At 41.3% G+C, this 21,794-nt stretch overlaps 2 protein-coding genes across 19 annotated transcripts in view; both read left to right on the forward strand.

Moving 5' to 3' along the window:
• DIP2 (disco-interacting protein 2) overlaps positions 1–15,091 on the forward strand; it is a 39,890-nt gene extending 24,799 nt beyond the window's left edge. For 7 of the 16 annotated variants that reach the window (XM_076529851.1, XM_012297635.2, XM_076529844.1 and 4 more), the window contains 12 exons: positions 928–1,122; positions 2,129–2,669; positions 2,901–3,237; positions 3,488–4,301; positions 4,497–4,927; positions 5,007–5,238; positions 6,453–6,583; positions 6,766–7,152; positions 7,241–7,576; positions 7,650–7,946; positions 8,028–8,581; positions 8,713–15,091. In XM_076529851.1, coding sequence (XP_076385966.1) covers positions 928–1,122; positions 2,129–2,669; positions 2,901–3,237; positions 3,488–4,301; positions 4,497–4,927; positions 5,007–5,238; positions 6,453–6,583; positions 6,766–7,152; positions 7,241–7,576; positions 7,650–7,946; positions 8,028–8,581; positions 8,713–8,965 — 4,508 coding nt within the window. In that variant the 3' untranslated portion in view covers positions 8,966–15,091. The remainder of the gene's footprint in view (positions 1–927; positions 1,123–2,128; positions 2,670–2,900; positions 3,238–3,487; positions 4,302–4,496; positions 4,928–5,006; positions 5,239–6,452; positions 6,584–6,765; positions 7,153–7,240; positions 7,577–7,649; positions 7,947–8,027; positions 8,582–8,712) is intronic. The other 9 variants (XM_076529852.1, XM_076529848.1, XM_076529850.1 and 6 more) reach the window with 5 other exon arrangements.
• An 828-nt stretch (positions 15,092–15,919) lies between these two features.
• Ae2 (anion exchange protein Ae2) overlaps positions 15,920–21,794 on the forward strand; it is a 33,792-nt gene continuing 27,917 nt past the window's right edge. For all 3 annotated transcript variants that reach the window (XM_076529859.1, XM_076529861.1, XM_076529863.1), the window contains exon 1: positions 15,920–16,061. The gene's annotated coding sequence lies outside the window, so the exon portion shown is untranslated. The remainder of the gene's footprint in view (positions 16,062–21,794) is intronic.

A 21,794-nucleotide genomic window follows, 5' to 3' on the forward strand; every position in this document is an offset into this window, starting at 1 on the left:
GCTCGAATCAACCAGTTCGCACGGGCGATAGAATATTCATACATTTCTCACTATTATTTCCCTTATATAATATAACATGTTTAATTTATTTTCTCGGAGTAATTAAAAATATGTGATTCCATGTTGATTGTGCAAACATTCGTAAAAGGATGATTTTACTTGAATTACAATTTTTAATTATATTAATCCTGCCGCGATGAATTACTTATAGCAGAAGCGTACAGTAGACTCTTGCTATATGGCCGTCGTTCCTAAAGGATTCAGATTTTTCTTCGCTCCAGATAATTGGTATCTCGTGACTAGTTATCGATTAAAAGAGCTCGATAGAGGACAAAGGTTTATAGACAACGTCGAGGATAAAATGTTTTTCCATGGCGCGTAACGTCGATCAGAACAGAGAATGAGATATAATAGAGACCAGAGCGGATTCGGTCAGCGAGTAGCTGCATTTCCGCTCGCGGTATATTTGTATCGTTATTACGACATCGTGGCAACATCAGGAGCACTCGTGCGATTAGCACGTGAGAGTGCACACGCGTGTAGCGATGGAAATGAGGACGATTCGATGCGCTGCTGCTCTTCTGCAAATATTCTGGATAAATTACTCCTTGAAAGCAGACGGAATTTGCAGGATTCTTTTACCGTGAAACGAACTGGAGAATTTTAAAAATAGTTAGAAAAGATGGATGAAGTATCTATGCCCGGCCAAGAATTTGAACCGCGCGCGAAAACTTCGATCGATCGTCGGCCTTTTTATCGACCCCTGAAACGAATAGCACGAGTTGTATTCGCGATACTGATCGAGCCAAGTAAATCCATCGTCGAGTAATTTCAGGATTTTCGTGTGCGATCACTAGCAAAAATGATGTAAGAGAGCAATCACGTTGACGAGAGCTCGTTTGATGGTTTCACTCTGAATGCACGCAGAGGTGCGCCAGGAGGCGGTGCAGCAAGCATTGGCAGCGATGCAGGGTCGTCCGAAGCCATCGTTGCCTATGCCGTCGAAGAGAACCTCCGTAATGGCCAGGAGTCCGGATCGCGAACGACGCGACAGCGGAGAATCGAGCAGCGACGAGGATAGCGTGGTCACCGAGGAAAGTCCCGGTGCTGGTGGTCCAACAGGTACACTATTTATTAATTATACGTGACTCATCGCAGAACACGATCAGAACGAGCTATCTTCGATCGATTATGGTTATGTCATTGTTTCATAATACAGAACTTCCGCCTCCTTTATGCGATAAATCAGGGATAGCTCGGAAGCTTCTAGTCCTTTCTATGCACATCTAATGCTAGACGTACGTACACTCGAGTGCAACGAAGGCTTCCTTCCGATACGCATTCGTAAACTCTTTTTCATTTCCAACCTTCCATATATACAGTTTCCAATTTTCAAATTATCAAACTTTTTTCAGATCATATCCTCTGAAGTCCATAGACTATATCCCAAATAATCTAGATCATCAAATTTCAAGATCAAATTTCCTTAACCCTTGACTCATCCCTAAATGTTCAAATCCTGAAAAATTCCCATGAACTGATGGGTGGTGTATTCCTTGGCTGCCATATTTTCCCTAGCGAAACCAGATTTGTGCTTGACTGTACGCCGCATATACTAACGACGCTACATCTCGTATCTGTAGCTTGATGGACTGCAAAGGTTAACGTGGACCCACATACTCGGTAAGAGAGATCGTGGAAGTTGCGATTGGGATAATAGCGAACTTGTGGTAACATAGTGGATAAGGTTGCAGACTTAAACTTGTTTGGTCTAATCTACCATTCGGAAATAACGGTAGAACGACGTTCATCGGCTCGAGTGATCCACGTTGGAACTGTAGGCGCAGGACTACGTTAATTTAAACTGGAACGCGAAATTCCGTTAGTACCATTAAGAAATTAGTCGGTAGAGGATGTTGTTCGTCAGTTCGAATGATTTATATTGGAATTCTAGGTGTAGAATCATATTAATTCAGATTGGAATGAGGAATTCCTTCGGTAGCTTTAGAAAAAATTAGCTAATAATGGCTGTTCGTCATCTCGAGTGATTCGTGTCAGAGTCGTGGGTGCAGGGGCATATTGATTCGAAGCTAAACGTAAAACTCCTTGGGTGCTGTTGGTAAATTAGTTAATAGAGGTTGTTCGTCATCCGGAGTGATCCACGTCGGAATTGCAGGCACTGGACTGTCGGACACCAGCAGCACCGGTTCAGCGCGAGACACGCCTCCGCCTCCAAGACCACCGGCTAGGAGACCTCCTGGTGCGGACATCACGGACATCGCGGAATATACGCCTCATGCGTACTGCAACATCCAGCCTCCGGACGTGACGCACACCAGCAACACACCGTCTGCGCAGCAGTCGACTAGGCGACCTGGCGCCGATCGGGTCAATCGTTACCACGTGGTCGAGGATCAGAACAATACAGGAACTACCGGTCGCTGGAAGGTATCCGCGAAGATTCAACAGTTGCTCAACACCCTGAAACGACCGAAGCGGCGGCCGTTGCCCGAGTTCTACGAAGACGACGATATAGAATTAGAGATTGCAGCTAATCCAAAGGATCCTAATGCTCCTAAACCGGAGGGTGGTTCTATGACATCCGCGGTCGGTGAAACATCGTCCGTGGCTGCGGGCTTACCCAGGTCCCTCGAGGCTGCTATACAAAGGTGAGAAACGTTCTCGTTCTCTGAACAGAAGTTATTACTTCACCGGATACCCTTTTGGGATTGAAACGCGGGTGATTCTCTGAACTAGTCGGAGAAGTTCAGAAGTTGACTAGAGATCGTTTACATCGTCCTATATTGTTCGGTTTCATTCAAGGAAACCTACTTCGGCTCGTAACTTCTTCTCGTGGAACATTAACAGTTTATCGTAATAAATGTCTCGTTTATTCACAGGTACGGTTCAGCATCGTACAAAGCACCAGTAGCAACCGTTCTCGATCCGAACGGCAAACTTTGCGTAACACTGACCTATGGAAAACTTCTGAGTCGTTCTCACAAAATAGCCTATACGCTGCTAAACAAGGCTCTAAGTCGTGGCGGCGATTGCTGTCTGAAACCAGGAGATCGGATCGCTCTGGTCTATCCGAACAACGACCCGATTAGCTTCATGTGCGCCTTTTACGGTTGCCTTCAGGCTGGCATTGTACCTGTGCCGATCGAAGTTCCGCTAACGCGTCGAGACGCGGGCTCCCAGCAAATTGGTTTCCTCCTAGGAAGTTGCGGAATTCAGGTAATTTTAATAATACGTAATAAAAAGAATCATGGAGATGATAATAGTGGATGCGGATTCGACTCCCACTGCCGCAGGTCAGGCATGAAATGTCTCTATCTCTATCCACATGTACAGCTACTGTTATTGTGTCTTTACAAATATGTAGCATACTTGTACATACCATTAATGATAAGAGATTTGGTCATCTCTAATAATCAAGCTGGCCAAAAACCCCGTAATAAAAGCATGAATTCGTAAATATTTGCAGGTGGCGTTGACGAGCGAGGCTTGCCTAAAAGGCCTTCCAAAGACGGCGGCCGGTGAAGTGGTGGCTTTCAAAGGTTGGCCGAAACTTCATTGGTTCGTCACCGAACATTTGGGTAAGACCCCGAAAGATTGGCTACCACCGCCTCGATTAACCGACGACACCCCGGCGTACATCGAATACACGACTGACAAGGATGGCTCGGTGATGGGAGTGACGGTGACCAGGTCGGCGATGTTGGCCCATTGTCGAGCTCTGACTCAAGCCTGCGGTTACACGGAGGGAGAGAATGCCGTGTGCGTGTTGGACTTCAAACGAGAGGTCGGCCTTTGGCACAGCACCTTGACCAGCGTTCTGAATGGCATGCACGTGATCTTTATCCCGTACGCACTGATGAAAGTGAATCCAGCGAGCTGGATGCAGATGATCACGAAACATCGCGCCAGCGTGGCCGTGGTCAAGTCGCGAGATCTTCATTGGGGTCTACTGGCGACCAAGGATCACAAGGACATTTCTTTGTCATCGTTAAGGCTGCTGTTGGTCGCTGACGGCGCGAATCCGTGGTCTCTGTCATCCTGCGACCAGTTTCTCTCGGTATTCCAGTCTAAAGGCTTGCGACCAGATGCCGTGTGTCCTTGCGCATCTTCTAGCGAGGCTCTGACCGTTTCTGTCAGGAGGCCAGGACGCGCTGGAGTGAACGCTACCGGGCGTGGTGTTCTTTCCATGTCTGGACTGAGTTACGGAGTCGTAAGGGTGGATCAGGAGAACTCGCTAACTTCTTTGACGCTTCAAGACTGCGGCCAAGTCATGCCTGGAAGTCTGTATTTAAATGCTTGCTGTCAGTGGAACCCACGAGGAAAAATCGTGACGTTGATCTCTGTTTTCTTAATTTGACTCGCATTAATTAATATACCACTATTTAAACGCATCTGAACGCAGAGATGAAAGTTACGGCCTTTCCTCGTTGGATGACTAAAGGTGTTAACAAGTTGGACTCGCGTTTACTCGTCAGGTATCGTGGTCGTGATCAAGATGGAAGGTCAGCCGTTCATTTGTAAAACCGACGAAGTAGGCGAAATCTGCGTCCACAGTTCAGCGACTGGCAATCAGTATTGGGGATTGCAGGGGTTGACAAATAATACGTTTAAAGTGTCGCCTCTGCAAGCCGATGGTACTCCTCTCGGTGACGTGGAGTACACTCGTTCTGGTCTATTGGGTTTCCTGGGTCCTGGTGGCCTGGTGTTCGTTTGTGGATCTCGCGACGGTCTCATGACCGTTACCGGAAGGAAACACAACGCCGATGATATCATCGCTACGGTACTGGCTGTAGAACCGATGAAGTTCATTTACCGTGGTAGGATAGCCGTCTTCAGCGTCCGCGTTTTGAGAGATGAAAGAATATGCGTCGTTGCGGAACAACGACCCGATTGCAGCGAAGAAGAAGTACGTCATACTTTTATGCTGCTCAAGTATATGAAGGAGAACAAATCTAACGCTGAGTATATAAATTTTACTTTTTCAGAGTTTCCAATGGATGTCTCGAGTCCTTCAGGCTGTGGATTCCATTCACGCGGTTGGCATATACTGTTTAGCGCTAGTACCACCGAACCACCTTCCAAAAACACCCTTGGGCGGTATTCATCTGTCGGAAACAAAACGACGTTTCCTAGAGGGTACTCTACACCCGGCTAACGTTCTACTTTGTCCGCATACTTGCGTTACCAATCTACCGAAACCACGCGAAGTCCATTCAGGTAAGCGGTTCGCGCATTTAGCTGCGAGTACCTCTATCCCAGGGTGTCCGATAGAAATAATGGACTTTCAATGAATTACATGAATGTCAGCAAGTACAAAGACATATATACGTTCTATTTTATATATTGTAACATTTCTTCGTTTTTTCTTTGCGTAATTATAATGTACCAGCGACGAAGATCCAAAGAATTGGTACGGGATTTGATCGGTATGAAACGATTAACGAATGACGTAAAAAGGTGTGGACCAATTGTTTGGATCATTTCGCTTAGATATGGCGAATGATTATGGGAGAATGAATGAGAAGTTCTTTGGAATATATTTACGATGACGGATCTCGCTCTGGTTTGAAAATACTGATTAACGCGAAGGGAACGTAACACTTGCGCTTGTATTACAAAAGTCGTCGGTAGGCTTCAGTAACTTAGCACAGATGTACAAAGTATATATACAACTGTCTCTTGCTACATATCATGTATCGTTAATCCGCCCTACACTAAAACACTTAATGCTTAGCATGTTATTTCTATTATTTTCGCCCTTCTTTCTTTTGGCTGAGTTCCGAATACCCTGTAGTAGTCCAAGCCTATAAACGAATTACTCTCGGCGATGTGAGATTTCGTTTTGTTCTTTGTACATGTATATACGGTACTACCTCTGTTAATAGCAAGGTGCGACGTCGATCTAGAGTTAGTTAGGATCTTTCCTTAAATCCCTATGCTTTTTCCACATTCCACCTAGAATCGTTTCCCTGAATATATCCTAGGGTCCTTATAGGTTCTCGTTAGGTTCTAAAGAAACACATTGATACCTTAACTGACATTACTTTAGGTTCACGCCTTTCCACTTACAGAGGTAATATTGTTCGGTCGATTTGAAACGTCAACGATCGTGATTGGACCTTGTACCGTTTCTTACGCGACTGCTTTTGATTAATTTCACATCGCTGTTTCGACGTACTTTCAAAAAAGCACTAAATTATTATTTTTTTTAATAATTCTTTTTAATTAAGTATGTACAGTTCATGGAATGCTCGAAGCACGCCTGTATAAAAGGACGTGCGTTAATCAGCTTTCTACAATAACGAAAACCAATTCATTTGTACACATAGCTTTGATTTTCCGGCCTCAGTCAGGGGAGAGTGTGTGAGCTACTCATTATTGGGTTGAGTGTTTGTGTTGGTTTACTAACGGAATGGTGCGGGGGCGTGTAGCGGGGGATTCTGTTGCAGACGTTGGTCCGGCCAGTGTGATGGTGGGCAACATTGTTCAGGGTAATAGATTGGCTTCTGCTCAAGGACGTGACATGGGTGTATTGGACGAGGACAGTGATAACGCGAAAAAGGTTTGTGCCTGAGATGATTCTTCAGAAAAGGAGTATGATTAAATCTAGATAAGACTCGCGAGTCTTCATCAAAATGATTCAGAGTTGATTTCAGATGTGTAATCCTTAAGAGATTCGTCATGCTCCTTTGAATAATGTTAACCCTCCATTTCGTGATTTACCTATCGTATACTGAATTTCAGTATCAGTTCATCTCGGAGATTCTTCGATGGCGTGCCGTCAGTACCTCCGACCATGTGATCTTCACGTCGCTCAACGCCAAAGGAGCAGTAGCAACATCTTTATCTTGTTCGCAATTACACAAGAAGGCTGAACGAATCGGCAATCTTTTGTTAGATCGCGGAAGAATCAATACCGGAGATCATGTGGCGTTAATATTTCCACCTGGCACAGACTTGATATGCGCGTTCTATGGTTGTCTATATGTTGGAGCTGTGCCAGTTACGATCAGGCCACCTCATCCGCAAAACCTTCAAACCACTCTGCCAACCGTTCGCATGATCGTGGACGTCAGTAAGTCTGTGCTCGTGCTTACGAATCAGAATATCCTGAAACTTCTGAAAACGAAGGTACATCGATATTTCCTGTTGTTTCGTCACCTCCGCGTAAAGTTTATTTCTTCGCTGATGACTAATTCTGTTCGACGACGTAACACAGGAAGCGAACAACGTTGTCGACATTAAGAGCTGGCCGACGATTCTCGATATGGATGACATGCCAAAGAAGAAGCTACCTGTTATGTATCGGGCGCCTACGGCGGAGATGCTAGCTTACCTAGACTTCAGCGTCTCGACGACGGGAATGTTAGCAGGAATTAAAATGTCTCACGCAGCAGTGACGTCTCTATGCCGTGCCATGAAACTAGCCTGCGAACTATATCCATCCAGGCACATCGCTCTGTGTTTAGATCCCTATTCCGGATTAGGATTCGCTCTATGGTGTCTGAGCAGTATATACAGTGGTCATCATTCCATACTTATACCACCATCAGAGGTCCGTTTCAACAACTTGTTCCGAGGACTTCAGAGCCAAAGAAACTTCTTTTTCTTAATTTTATATTTCACAGGTGGAAGCCAATCCAGCGTTGTGGCTGTCGGCGGTTAGTCAGTCCAGAGTAAGGGACACGTTTTGCTCTTACGGTGTAATGGAACTGTGCACGAAGGGGCTGGGTTCCTCCGTTCACGCTCTGAAAGCTAGAGGTGTTAGTTTAGCGTGTGTTAGAACGTGTGTAGTCGTCGCCGAAGAGAGGCCACGAATCGCTCTCACCACGAGCTTTAGCAAACTCTTCTCGGCTTTGGGACTTAGTCCACGTGCCGTATCGACTTCCTTCGGGTGTAGAGTAAACACGGCGATTTGTCTACAGGTAATTAGCTATATTTCTTGTTAATTCATTAAGTGACAAGGTGTCATAAATTATCATATTTTATACGAAATATTAAATCAGGGTGCATCCAGTCCAGAACCATCAACGGTATACGTTGACCTTCGCGCGTTGCGCAACGACCGAGTATCTCTGGTCGAAAGAGGTAGTCCACATTCTCTGTGTCTGATGGAATCAGGAAAGTTACTTCCCGGAGTGAAAGTGATCATCGCCAATCCCGAAACAAAAGGACAGTGCGGTGATTCTCATTTGGGCGAAATCTGGGTACAGTCGGCTCACAATGCCAGTGGTTACTTCACGATATACGGCGATGAAAGCGATTACGCGGACCACTTTAACGCCCGTCTAGTAACAGGAAACACGAATGAGGTGTACGCTAGGACTGGTTATCTCGGTTTCTTAAGACGTACCGAGAGCGTTCAACAGTCAGTTATCAGTGACGTTCCCGGTGATACTTCCGCCGCGGAAGCGGATCTCGTTCCCGGTGATGCCGAATTACACGACGCCGTGTTCGTTGTTGGCGCCCTCGACGAGGCTATACTACTCAGAGGAATGCGGTACCATCCTATCGACATCGAGAATAGTGTAATGAGGTGTCACAAGAAGATAGCGGAATGGTAAGTAGAAATATAAGTGGTCGTTTCGGAAGCGTACGGAGTTTGGTCAATTTTATATAAGTAGAAATATAAAAGATTCGTCGCTATTAGATAAGGAAAAGAAGTAAGAAAAAAATTTGTCCTATTCGCAGTGCCGTATTTACATGGACCAATCTGCTGGTAGTGGTGGTAGAGCTCGACGGAAGCGAGAGCGAAGCATTAGATCTCGTTGCATTGGTTACCAGCGCCGTTCTCGAAGAGCATCACCTGGTAGTCGGTGTGGTGGTCGTCGTGGACCCCGGAGTAGTCCCGATAAATTCTCGTGGCGAGAAGCAACGGATGCATTTGCGGGACGGTTTCCTGGCGGATCAGTTAGATCCCATCTACGTGGCGTATAACATGTGAACGATGTCAGAAGACGTGGCAAACATATTGCGTGCTGAACCACGCGAGACTGGTGTCGTACTCTCCAGTACTCATAAGTACTCTCGACTCGAAGTCGCAAGTCGTATTTCAGATGGTCCTTCCCCCAGGAAGACGTTCTCTTCGGAAGAGACAAACTCGGAGTATATTACTAGGACTCTACGTATTTTTAAAACAAACGTCGTCCCTAAACAATCTGTATTAACGAGCGTATTCGAATCTTTTATTCCCATGATAATGATGTAACGAAAGCTTGCTTGCACACGGAAACTCAAAATCGTTCATCATCGTTATTTCTCTTTATATTGGAATCGATTTCGTGCAAGCAAGCATCGCGTACGAGAAAATGGGACACGATACTAAGAGACCCGTTTTGTACGTACTACTCCAGACGATTAACAGAAACGATTCTGTATGTAAAATGATTTAGAAACGATACGCACAGAGCGTCGTCGATGCTCAAGAGAGTCAAAATGATTTACGTAATTGTACGTATTTTACCAACGAAGGATATAACGCGCAAAACTATTCAGACTGCCACGATCGGTATACGGCTCGGAGTTGAGCTAGAATCGTGCTTTTATACAATGTATTTACCTGAATGTTAAACCGACTAACAGTATCATTCTTTATCAACGACATCAGAACGGTAGTGAGCTTTTTTATGAACGAAATATATACATGAAAGAAATCGCTTTGACAGGGATGAATTATACCCTGTTGGAAGTGGAGAATACAGATACGCAAAAAACTATCTGATGTCTCTTAGAACAAGTCGAAAGAAACGAGGAAAGAATTTGATACACACTTTATCGTAGACTCGTGTAGCTTAACGATTTTTTACTACATAAAGATAACGATTAGCTGAACGTAATCATACTAATGTAACGAAACGTAAACAATTTTAACTGTCGACAAGTATTTTCTAACGTATTTGACGCTGAAATTTGCACGTACAGGCTGTTTCAAAATTAAGCGATTAACCTTTGTAGCGTTCTATCGATACGAAAGCAATTGCAATTTTTCATTCTATTTGTTCTACATATTTGCTATCTAAAATTATTGAGAACATTAACCTTCTTCTTTTCGAATCTATTTTTATATAATACTCATTTCTGTTACTCGCGGAACATACAAAGTGTAATTATTTAACTTTGAAACATTCCGTATACGGTTCGCTATCGCTCTGACTAAGAATTTTACGGAATTTTGTTCCGGGTCAATTTTTCTGTTGTTGGTATCGTACAACGATGTTTCGACGTGATCGATTTGGAAGCACAATTTGATTCCAAGTCGATAAGTATATTTCATATTGTTTAGCTGCGTTGCGCACAACACCGCACTTTTATACCTCGAGTATTTATACTTATTCTGCAGCACGCGATAAACACGGTATACATTAATTTCTATTCGTCGATATATTCAGTTGACACTAGTGATCCCTCGAAGATGGCTCACTTTGAATTCCATCTCGACTTCTTGTTCGTTTCGCAAAATACCAGATGTATTGTCAATTTTTGCAAACGTTTTATTGCGTGCTGAGAGGGTACACTTTGAAAACCATCAGGAAACCTGACTATCACGACTAATTTTCTCATAGAAACGCATTGAGGTTTTCGAATTCGTATCTCAGGGTTTTAGAACGTTTTGTAGCTAACGTTGATATACCGAAACAAAAAAAGAGAAAAAAGTATTTAGAACACTCCCCTTTTGGACATTACGTTTAACTCTTTCGCTGCAGACGACGTAGTAGATGCGTTAAATCTAGATCGAGCTATAATAAACCGGAAATAAATGAATTATTCAAATGGCAGCGATCTGCAGTGAAAGGGTGAAATACAAAAAAAAAGATAATAAAGCACAGAAAGTACAGGTAGCTAGTGGATCATCGCTCAAAAAGATTCTGAGTTTAGTCAATACAAAAAGGTTACCCTCGAGAATCAAGAACACACCGGTGAATTACATGCGCCAAAAATTTACACGACTTTCCTACCTTCGTTCACATTTTCATTGCACAAAACTGGTCACCTTGACCAAAGCTCAATTTGCCTACACCTATTGTGTTGTCGCAATCGTCGACTTTCGAGTTGGGTTCATTCAATCTTTTGTTTTATTTTAAGATATTTGCTTTAGCAAACGAGTTACGATTATTACAAGATTATAATTTATCGTTGGCCTATTTCCCAGTTTAGTTATAACTCTTGATAGTTGCAACGATTTCTTTCAATCTGATCGAAGAACTATCTTATTTATGAGTATACAAGATTTATAAGTTAAGGGATATTTGCAATTTAATTTTCCTGGAATTTTCCCGTCAGAAATAGGAACATCCAGACCCGAAAGTCGGCAGCGTTTTCTCGTTCCCTCTGAGAAGTTTTATCATTTTCGAGACATTGTTTGTCGACGTGTACATTTGTTGATAGTTTTATAATTTTATATATTCTTATTTTAATATAACGACAGAGAATTGCAGCTCGTGCAGCGTTCCAGACACTGCGCACAGAGACTTATCGCGATTTATGACGAGACAGGTTTGTCAATTTTATGAATGCTATATGGCTCGTGTTAGATCTTCGTACTTTAAACATTTGGCTACGACGTGTCTTAATTGTAAATCGTTCATTGCGTGCGGTACTTATAATTATACGAATTAATTAACGTTAGAGAATTGTATGTAATTATACGGTCACGTATAGGTTTTCCTCAGTTAACAGAAAGTGTAGGAACCTTCTTTCCCCTTCTTTCTGAACCCTTCCTCCTTAAGTTCTAAGTAACCCTCCATGAGTTTAAAAATTGAAAGAATCCTACACTCTCTTTTAACAGAGGCCTCTATTGTAACCGTATGTACCTCTAAATATCATAAGCTTCACGCTAAGCTACGTACAGAGTTACCATCCACATGGTCAAAAGATGTGTCAGATATGTCAAAAAAAATGTAATTTCACAGAATGAGTACCAAGGCCTACTGTATGCACCTACCGAGGCAAAGAATCGATTGCGATAGACACGTCTATGCGGTATACGAAGTTTAAATGTTTAATTGCGAGCCTATAGAGTTGAAGGCCGTGTTTTTATTATCGACAAACGATTGCCATCGTCCGACGATAGCCTCGTTAGTGCGATAGGCGTGATACACGAGTTATAACAATTAACGCTTTCGTGGCTGGCAATTCTACGATCAATTTGAAGATTTTTAAATTCACCCAAAGAAATTGGGGAATTTGTTTTTAAAAACGATGAGTTTGTAAATTTAAATGACGACCACGAATGTGTTAATTACATCTCAGATGTCCGTTTACAGGCGTCTTGTAAATACGTATGAAAGCAGGCGAATTAACTAGAATCCCTTTCTTTTCGACGCGTCTTACAGTTTTGGGAACCTGTTGTACTTGTATGTTAACAAATACAATACTGTCATTCGTTTATTAGTGTTACAGTAGAACCTTCATTATCCACGTAAATAGAAAGACGACATAGAATTCTGATTAGAGAAACTATTCGATTATCCAGAATTTTATTAGTTCTTTTTGCAATACTGTGAAAGCTTTGTAGTTACTAATTATTTGAAACTTTAGAGTTTATTGACGAGAGGGACGGAGTACACAGAGTGAACCAAATACAGGCTCTTTTTGCGAAAATATTCGAATTTCAGATAATGGAGGTTCCATATTTAGCTGGAAATATTAGAGAACTTTTCGCTAATAATAGTTGAGGTTTAACGAATTTTCGTTTCGACACCATCGTTCACGACAGGAAGAAAACATGTAAAACGTTTCAAGTGCAAAGGGTTGTAAGTACCATATCCGTTCCCTCTCCTTTTATCGTTTAATAATTAAGCTATCGTGCCATGTCACCTTGCGTCCTTTTGCGCTTTCGCGCGCGAACAAACGTTAATTAAATCACATTTAGAAATTACAAACATCTCACCTTTGACCTATGTATGTTCATTAACAACTTTTCGCGTCACTTTAGCGTTTAAGTCCTTTGTATAATAAACAAATAAACAATGTTTGTTCGTGCGTGGAAACGAAAACCGTATCAATGTGCAGCGTCAAGAGTTTTCATTTTTAATGGAGTTCGAAATAAAGTTAAATCCCATTTTGTTATTTATTACGTAGAAGTAAATATCGTCACATCGGATCGCATCGATAGAATTGTTTGCATTAGCACACCTCCGTTCCGTTATGATTTCACAAGTACAAATCGAAATCGTATTCCCCTCACTCGACTCGTTCGTTCGTTTACCCATATGTAACATCTATTCAACAATATCTTACGTATTCCTGGTATTTTTATCGAACTAACTTCACAGACTGAGAAAAAGCGAAAAAGTTTCATCGTGAAAGTATTTTCATTGATACTAATTGTAAAATTTTAATCCAAACTTACATACAAATATTTCAGAATTTACGAACTAAACATTTGCCCAACCTATTCTTGTTGTTAGATGCGCTGATTTTTTTTTGTAGACCCTTTCATTTTATTTTCTTACATTTACGTAATTTTTCTGGGTATTATTTTATCAATATACCAGTCTTCATTGCGTACACTCATGTGCAACATAGACTATTGTTTCCTTGAAAAAAAATATTTAAGTTAGTCTTCTTTGTTCTCCCTGGGCTATCTTAAAGATCTTCCTAGAATTTCCTTGTGTTCCTTAAGCTTTCTTCGTAATACCTCAGTCTCTCCCTTTCCTTGGATTCTTCTCAAGTTACCTCTACATTTATTTCCATTTTTTGCGGGCAAAAGTATGTAGGCGTGGAGTAAGCTTAATGCAGCCTGTCCATGGAATTTCCTGATGGTAACCTTTGGGGCAGCGATGGCGAAAATGGTAACAAGAGTGGGAGAACCCATACTTTTTTTCTTTCATGTTGTTTGTTAAATATAACGTTTTTTTTACACTGGAATATCCACTTTGTATCACATTGCTGGCAGCGATAAAACCGCTGCTACGAGGGCAAACTCGTGACAGACCCGTAAGCGGTCCTGAAGATAAGGTCTTCTTTTTCTCTGTCAAACGTATCGCTTTTTGTTTGAGTTCGTAACGATATCCGTTATTACCCCGAATGTAAAAGCTGCTGCCACCAGGGAAAATTCGTGAACAAGCTTTAATAGAATCACAGGTACAGTGAGGAGTAAATCTGAAACAATGAAATAAGTGAAAAATTAATTGCTTTTTACGGGCTAAGCTTTTTGTCATTTTACGTTGATAATATTTTTCTGCATAAATTGATGCAGTTTTTCTCTTCACTGTAGTCGTCGGATAATCGAACGAAAATGGGCGGGAAATGTCGACCGACCCAACGAGTGAGACTGATGAGAGCGTGTGTGCGAGGAACTTGGTTGTATTATGTATAAATGTTGATAACTAGTTGATAGGAGTGCGTGAGGAACACTTGTCTCATCGTTTTACGATCGCGAAGACGAAGAAGATTTCTTCAGAGTCCAGAGAGAAAACCCTGGGCCTTGTGAAAATGGCCCTGGCTGTGTACATATATTACGCCCCTTCCTTGTACCCTTGCGTTAGAAGTTACTAAAGTACGATATAGTTTGTACGTCAAAGTATATATATATATATATATATATATATATAAATATTACCACGGAATTATTATGAATGTAAACGGTCACAGTCCTTAACGAGCCCGTAGCATTTTGCCTGTATCAACCGAAACGAGAATATTAATGTTTCGTGTGTAACATCCCCTTCTCCGGTTACCAAAAAGTCCCTTTTCCTCGATTCTGGTCCTTCCTCTTTGTTCGAGGCATGGAACAGGGATGGACAAGGAAAGGGTAAACTGGGCGAAATCGATCTGAAAAAAAAAACGGACGATAGAGATGGAACGTCGTAGCAATTATTATGTCCGTAGCGGACCTTTTTGTTCGTTTTGATTTTCGTAAAAGTGAAGAAAGGGAGAGTGTAAAAGGAACACGCGACGAACGATGTCGACGCTCGATCGAGTTCCGTCGTATCGCTAAATAAGTGTTGCTAAAGTGAATTAATCCAACAACTTCGAACCCAAGCGCCTCTTTGTAATCCACTCGATATTCACGAGGAGCTTCGCGAGCTACCATCAATAAACGTAATGTACATTTTTTTGCAACGAGCGTGACTTGTTTAACAACCATGTTTCTTTCCCCTCTTCTCAAACTTTTAACCTCTAAAGCGCGTGTAACGAGTTATGTCGTTAGCTAACGACTCGTACAGATTACACGCATGTTCCGCGTTAAATTTATAATGTACATTAAATACGTTATGTACCGCGAAAAGTTATCAAGTCGTTATTACACACTAATTCTTCTTTGTTTTTCCCATCGCCGTTTATTTTCAGCTGTACACTCCTGGCGCACTTTTCAAAAAGGAATAGCGCCACCTGACAGGCTGGAAATTATAAAAAATACGATACAGTGTCAAAGACCTCGAACGGTACAATTTACCGTCAGTTATCGTGTATCGATAACGTAATTTAATCGGTATAATCGTCAACTTAAAGGATTATGTCGCGTAGAAGGTGGAATTTATAACAGCGCCTCGTAACAGGCTCGAAAGCATGCTTCCAGTTCGGAGGTTTTCGCGCGACGAAGACTGGAGCGCCACGATTGGCTGGCATAGAAGTTTGATTCTGTTTCGTTCTCTCCTTTCTCTGCTTGTTTTTCTGTCCCTCTCGTTCGTCTTCGGCCGCGTGCACCGGTCGCTGCGGATAAAGAAAGAAAGAAAGGAAGACCGAACAAACGTTTCCCCAGGGAAGTCGTAAACGGCGTCCAGAGCAGACTCGTAGCCGAACGATTCCGGACAGTCAGTCAGTGACGGTGGTTTCGCGAACACTGTTCCCGTGCGTTCGATTCGTGTATGCGTGTGTGTGCGTGCCGGTTGAAAAACAAGAGTTGTTACACAGACTCTAACCGACTCTCCTGGCAACGCGGTGTCGCCCGAAAACAATGACTGTACGTTCGACTGGTTAGAAGCAACGAAGAAATTCACCGACAAACCGTTCGAATCGCATCTCTTTTGTCGATCGAGGCCGGACGGCACCGCTAACTCGAGGAACGGCTCGACTTGAATCGATCTTCGAGAAGGGTACGTAAAGGTTTCGATTTTTCTTTCATCGATCGATGCATTAGTGTCCGGGCAAAAGTTACTCCGCGCTCGTCTAAAACAGGATTGGTCAAACTTTTACTTTACGTTTTTCAAAGCTACAACTCCTCGTAAATTTTTACAAATTTTCAAAATCCCAAAGTGCCGAAATTCCAATATTCGTTTGCAATCGTTTAGCATCCACGTGCAACGGCACAAGTATCCGTTGGTCATGCACGATTACGCGTCGATGATTGATCGTATGGTGATTGCAATTCGGGTATCATCGATAGTTATCGCTAACGGTTTTCGATCGCAGTCGCGCGGTTGACACATCGACGCACGAGGAACGTTTCACCGCTCAGGCTAGACGTGCTGTTAATCGATACTCGGTGTCTTCAAAAACACGCCGTTTATTGTTCGAATCCATTGTAATGGAGGTTGCAATTTCAAGCACGATCGATTATTTTCCACTTTCGATTCGTCGATTTTTCTTCGAGCAACTCGATCGTGACCGGTCTTGCCGCGAAAATCACGTACGCAATCGGGCATGATACTTTTTTGCGAGAAAGAGAGAGCGATTGTTGAGCACCGTTACATGGTAATTACCTTCGTTACGAAATATGTTTTCTACGAAAAGCCTTCGAAAAAAACATGGGATGATTCTTTACTTAATTTTTGAACCATGAAGCGCTTGACATGCGCTGACGTTGACAAGCGTAGTTGATATATACATACGTATAGTCTTCTCCACGATATAGCGAGAACATAAATTAAATTTCTGGGAAACACTTCTCTATGAGCACAAAATCTATTTTCAAAGATGGTCGTTTTGTACAGTCTGCGTGCGTGCAGTGCATTATTTACCCAAGTCGTACAATTTTAAAGTTTTAGCATTCCTTAAACCAAAGTTTCGATACTCGGAAATCGCGCATTTTGTTTCTACGACCTTGTTATATGGTGACTAAGACTATACACGTGCACGTGTGCGAAGCTATAGATAGGATTCGTATTACGCTTTTCTCACGTTTCTCGAAAACGAAATCCAAAGCGTACACGAAATGTCAGACACAGAGAATTCAATCGCGTAGAAAAACATTCTTCTGTATTTGATACACAGAGCTCATCGAAATATGATGTGCTACATAATAAATTCAGTAAAATCGTTGACTGTGACGAATGACGTAAAGTTATTTTTAATTTGGTTTGTCGAAGAAGATTTCCCCTTATTCGAATTTTGGGTTTCCGTCAATACGTAGATATATATGTGACTAGTTTTAGACTTGGAACAGTTACAAGCGACGTGTCACGCCATAATAGGTTAATTCACACAATGCTTACACCGAACGAAACGCATGGTTGTATCCACACGCGGAATATCTAATATCACGATGACACATTTCCGCGCGGAAGAATGTTTTCTTTTTATCAGGATTCCAGAAGAAAATGACTTGCTAACACTCGCAAAAATTAATCCGCAATTTTGTTGACGACACAGATTCTTCGGATATTAAAAAATTCCACTCATCGCGAGTGTTATCGTTCTTATTCAGGGTGTTGCTAAATTGTAGGTTATGTAGCGTACTGATTTGTACAAAATGAACAAAAAAGTTTGTTTGCTTCGTGTCTTGTTATTTTAACGCCTAATGACAAAGACAGAATTTATAACGGCAATAAATCATTCCAGCAGAATTTGATATCTAAATTTACTTGTCGCTAATCGTTTCCGTGTTTCTTCCAATGTTGCAGAAAGGAAGCTTTTTTTATCAAAATAGACGTTAAAGTAATTCACTTTTACATAAATTTCCGGTTGTTTGAATTTGAAAGGTCTGTCATAAATTTGAACTCTATTCAAGTTCATTTCTATTAATTCGAAGCGAAAATATGAGAAGACGTATAGGTACGTTAGCAGCTTATAGTTACGTCAGTAGCTGCGAATGTATTAAATGCTCGCTCGAGGGAAATATTTGAAAAGAGGCCTTTAATTTAAATCGGTACGTTCTTGGCGATCGATAACTCATCACTCGACGCGATATCGTTGTTTCATTTTTCTGTAATTGAGTTCTTCATTGATCCCACATAATACAGGTATTACGATAAAAAGTATGGAAGGTACGAAAACATTTCTTTATTTTTTGTGATTTAACCTTGGGATCTTTGCATCGAGGGTATGTTTGTTTAGTATGTTAACCTTTCTCAACTGTGCAAGGTTCTTTCGAGAACCGTTCATTATCTGACACGTAATAGGGAAGTTCGAAAATTTCGTGCGTCGCGAACTGTTGAGATTACGGGTCCCGAACGTTTGGAAGTTGCTCTCTTATCGAAGTAACTGAGTAACCATCGGTTATCGCGATACGTTTTATGCATGGTGGGCGTTCGAGTCAATCACGACTCTCTTCAATAAACGTACTTTCGAATTACTTTTCAAATGATTACGCAAATTACACGGTCACTTGTTCGACCATTTAAAAATAGCATTTCCGAAATCCGAGTAACCTAAAAATTATTTAAACAAACGTGGACATTTGAAAAGTTTGAACAACCGTTTATCAGCAGTTTCGAGAGTTGATGATTTAAATAAATTCAAATATTTGAAAAGTCTCGATGACCACTTAGGAGCAGTTTACGTATTTTGGGAATTCTTGAAATTTGTCCAACTTCAAAATGATTCGATAAACTCAAATATTTGAAAACTTTTGGAAGACTGGTTAGGAACGTTTCAGAAATAGTATCCTCAAAATTCGGTCGCCTAAACCGGTTAGGCTAAGACTGATTCGAGTAAACACGGATATTTGAAGCGTTCAGGTGCTAATTATTTGGGAAGATAAAAAATAAGCTCGTTTGTTCAGAAGACGGTTCGAAGCCATCGCTGGCTGTCCCATGAAATATCCTTTTTCATTCCATGACACGAGTAACGGGCCAATAATAAATGGCACTCTTATTCAATACACGCGTATCTAATCGATTGCGACAAATCATTCGGTATTCCCTGAACGCAGTTTAAGGCAGATTTCGATCAAACTTTCGTCCCGGTGAAATTTGGCCACGTGGCTGTTGACCTTGGAGAAGCACCAGCCGAAAAAGAGGTTAATTATCGTAAACATCGTTAGATACGAGCGAAATATCGTCGCGGGATGAAATGTGTACCGCGATAAATAACGGCGAGCTCAAAGGAAGACCACAAATAGTCGTGACGATTCTCTCATTTGTTTATAGAAAAAACAAGAAGTCGTACACATTGGTCGACAGGTACTTCCGTCGTGCCAGGGCAAACAAAGGTTCACACGTGGCCCGATGAAGCCATTAGAATCTTCGTGGCCAATTTAGCTACCGAGACCTTTGCCTCTGCTTTTATTTCAAGGCATACCTGCTCCCTTACAATAAACCAAGAAACTAAGTTGTGCTCGTATTCCCCTCGTCCACTCGGAGGGACATTAGTAACGCAAACACAGACTTTTTCACAGTTCCTTCATTATGTAGGAAGAATGTAAGCGTAGTGGACAAATTATCTCATTCAAGGTTTCCTAAATAGAAAACGCGAGATAGCAGGTAAGGTGCTCGAGTTTACAGCGAAAGCTGAGCTTAATTCACTAGACCCAGGTATTCTGAGCTAATTGTCGAAGAATGTCGAGGTGCGTAGTTTATTTTACTGAAACCCCTTCGCAGCGTTCCATGACTCATTTCCTCGCGTTAATGTTTACGGTAAAATCCCTTCGTAGAACATTTTAGAACGTCTATTCAAGTTTCTACTGCACTCTACCTTACGTAAAATCATTTCTAATAAACAAAATTCGAGATTTCGCGTGTAACGTACATTACGTATACTTTTAATTGCTTCTCTCCGAGACGAGCTAATCGCCAGCAATTATAATAATTTTATTAATTGCAGCTAATAGCGTAATCTGTATGAAAGAAGAACAATTTTTCCTGGACATGTACGCAAGTGGATAAACCGATGAAATATTTTCCAATCGAAATTCTGAAAAGTTCCGAGAACAAAGAGCCTTAGGCTCGCGTCTAATTTAGTATCTGTTTAATGGTTCGTTTCTATTGGCCGTTCAATTACTTTGTCATTCTTTCAATCTTGTCGGAAAACGTTCCAAACAGTGAGCGTTGCGCAATACCGATGTCGTAATCAGCGTCGATTAAACGGGCGGATTAAGCCGTATTTCGTAGCGATAAAAGCGCTTCGTTTGATTAATAATTAACAGCTGTGGCGACGATTAAACCCAACTGCGGCATCGGAAGCCATCTAATCCGTCTTAATAAATTCTGTCAATGAGTTCCAGTCCTCGCATTCAAACGATTACAGCATTTTCCTCTAACGTATTGTCTGCTAGCTGTTTATTTTACGTCGAATCAATATCATAATCAGAGTACAAATCCCATGGACCATGAAGATAGCAAGTTTTTGTGCGTTTGATAAATGCACGCGCAATTTCGAGACGTAAATAATTATTACTGAAATCTGGGAAGCTGTACTATTTTTTGCCACATACGTGACAAATTGTATTTACGATGCGTACGTGACTCCGTTATTTTTATCACTGTACACAGTAATGATTTATTAGCGATCGTTTACTTTTTTATTGCCGAGGAAGTTCCAAAGTTTCTTCTTACCCTGGGGCTTTGGGTCATCGTAAACGCATCTGAGGTAGCCGATTCTTTTTTCTCTTTTTTCTCTTTTGAAAGTTTCAGTTGAACTCTGCCCTATAATATTTTAGGGTAGCGTTCAGTTGAGGTTCGGTGGAAACGACAAGAGTCGAGTTCGTGTTAACATAACAAATCCAAATTGCATTGTGTATCACGTGTTGTATTAATCGGTGTAGAAGAGGTTATTATTACTTTTTGTCGGTGATCTTGTAATCTGAGAAATAATTTTTGTATGTTATTTTGATATTGTAAAATTAATATTGCTCTCCTTTAGATGTCCGAATATGATAGTTGACTTTGTGCAGTTGGTGATGTTCAACCCTGCCGCAACTCCAACCCGCGACTCAAACCCAACTCTAACCCGATTTGAACCCTCGATGGAAACTTAGTCACTGTAAGATGTCGCTATAAGCTAAATTTATTAATAATTTAACAACTATTATTCTTGTTGTTGTTAATTTTGATATTCTCTTAATAATCTTTTTACACTCGCACTTAGATTTTTTTCCGTGCAACCTTGGTGACGTGAGTGATGAACATGTTGAAAGATTCCATTAAGATATTTCCGTTATGGAGAACAGATATTGTGGCAAAGATAATGCTACAATGATATCAGATTACTATTGGAACTTAATGATAGAATCAAATATACGTCATAAACGTCAGTCCAGAAGAAAACAATTCTGGGTAAGTTCGCAAGTTATAAATATCTGTTTTGTATCACTTTTACTAGAAAAATTTGTTTTAATAATAAATAAACTGATAGCAAGGAATAAACAATATAATATCAAGATTAGCAATAAAAACAACAAGAATAATAGTAATAATAATGACTGTAATGAACTGATACAGTTTATTAAAGCGCTTGCATCGCGTTAATATACGCGGGACAAGGAATGGCGCGTTGCTATTTTGTTTTCTGGCATCGTAAAAAAAACGACGTTGCAACTTTCTATGGGTGATTCTTAAATGTAAAAGTCTGCTCTATCGCGTGGTATAGTTCAATTTTCCACTAAACCCTTACTTTTTAAGGTAAATTGAAAAATATACGTAAAAATTGGTGCAAAATCCGTGTCTCTCGGC

Source organism: Megachile rotundata, chromosome 3, assembly GCF_050947335.1.
Source record: "Megachile rotundata isolate GNS110a chromosome 3, iyMegRotu1, whole genome shotgun sequence".
In the NCBI taxonomy this organism is placed as follows: Eukaryota; Metazoa; Arthropoda; class Insecta; order Hymenoptera; family Megachilidae; genus Megachile; species Megachile rotundata.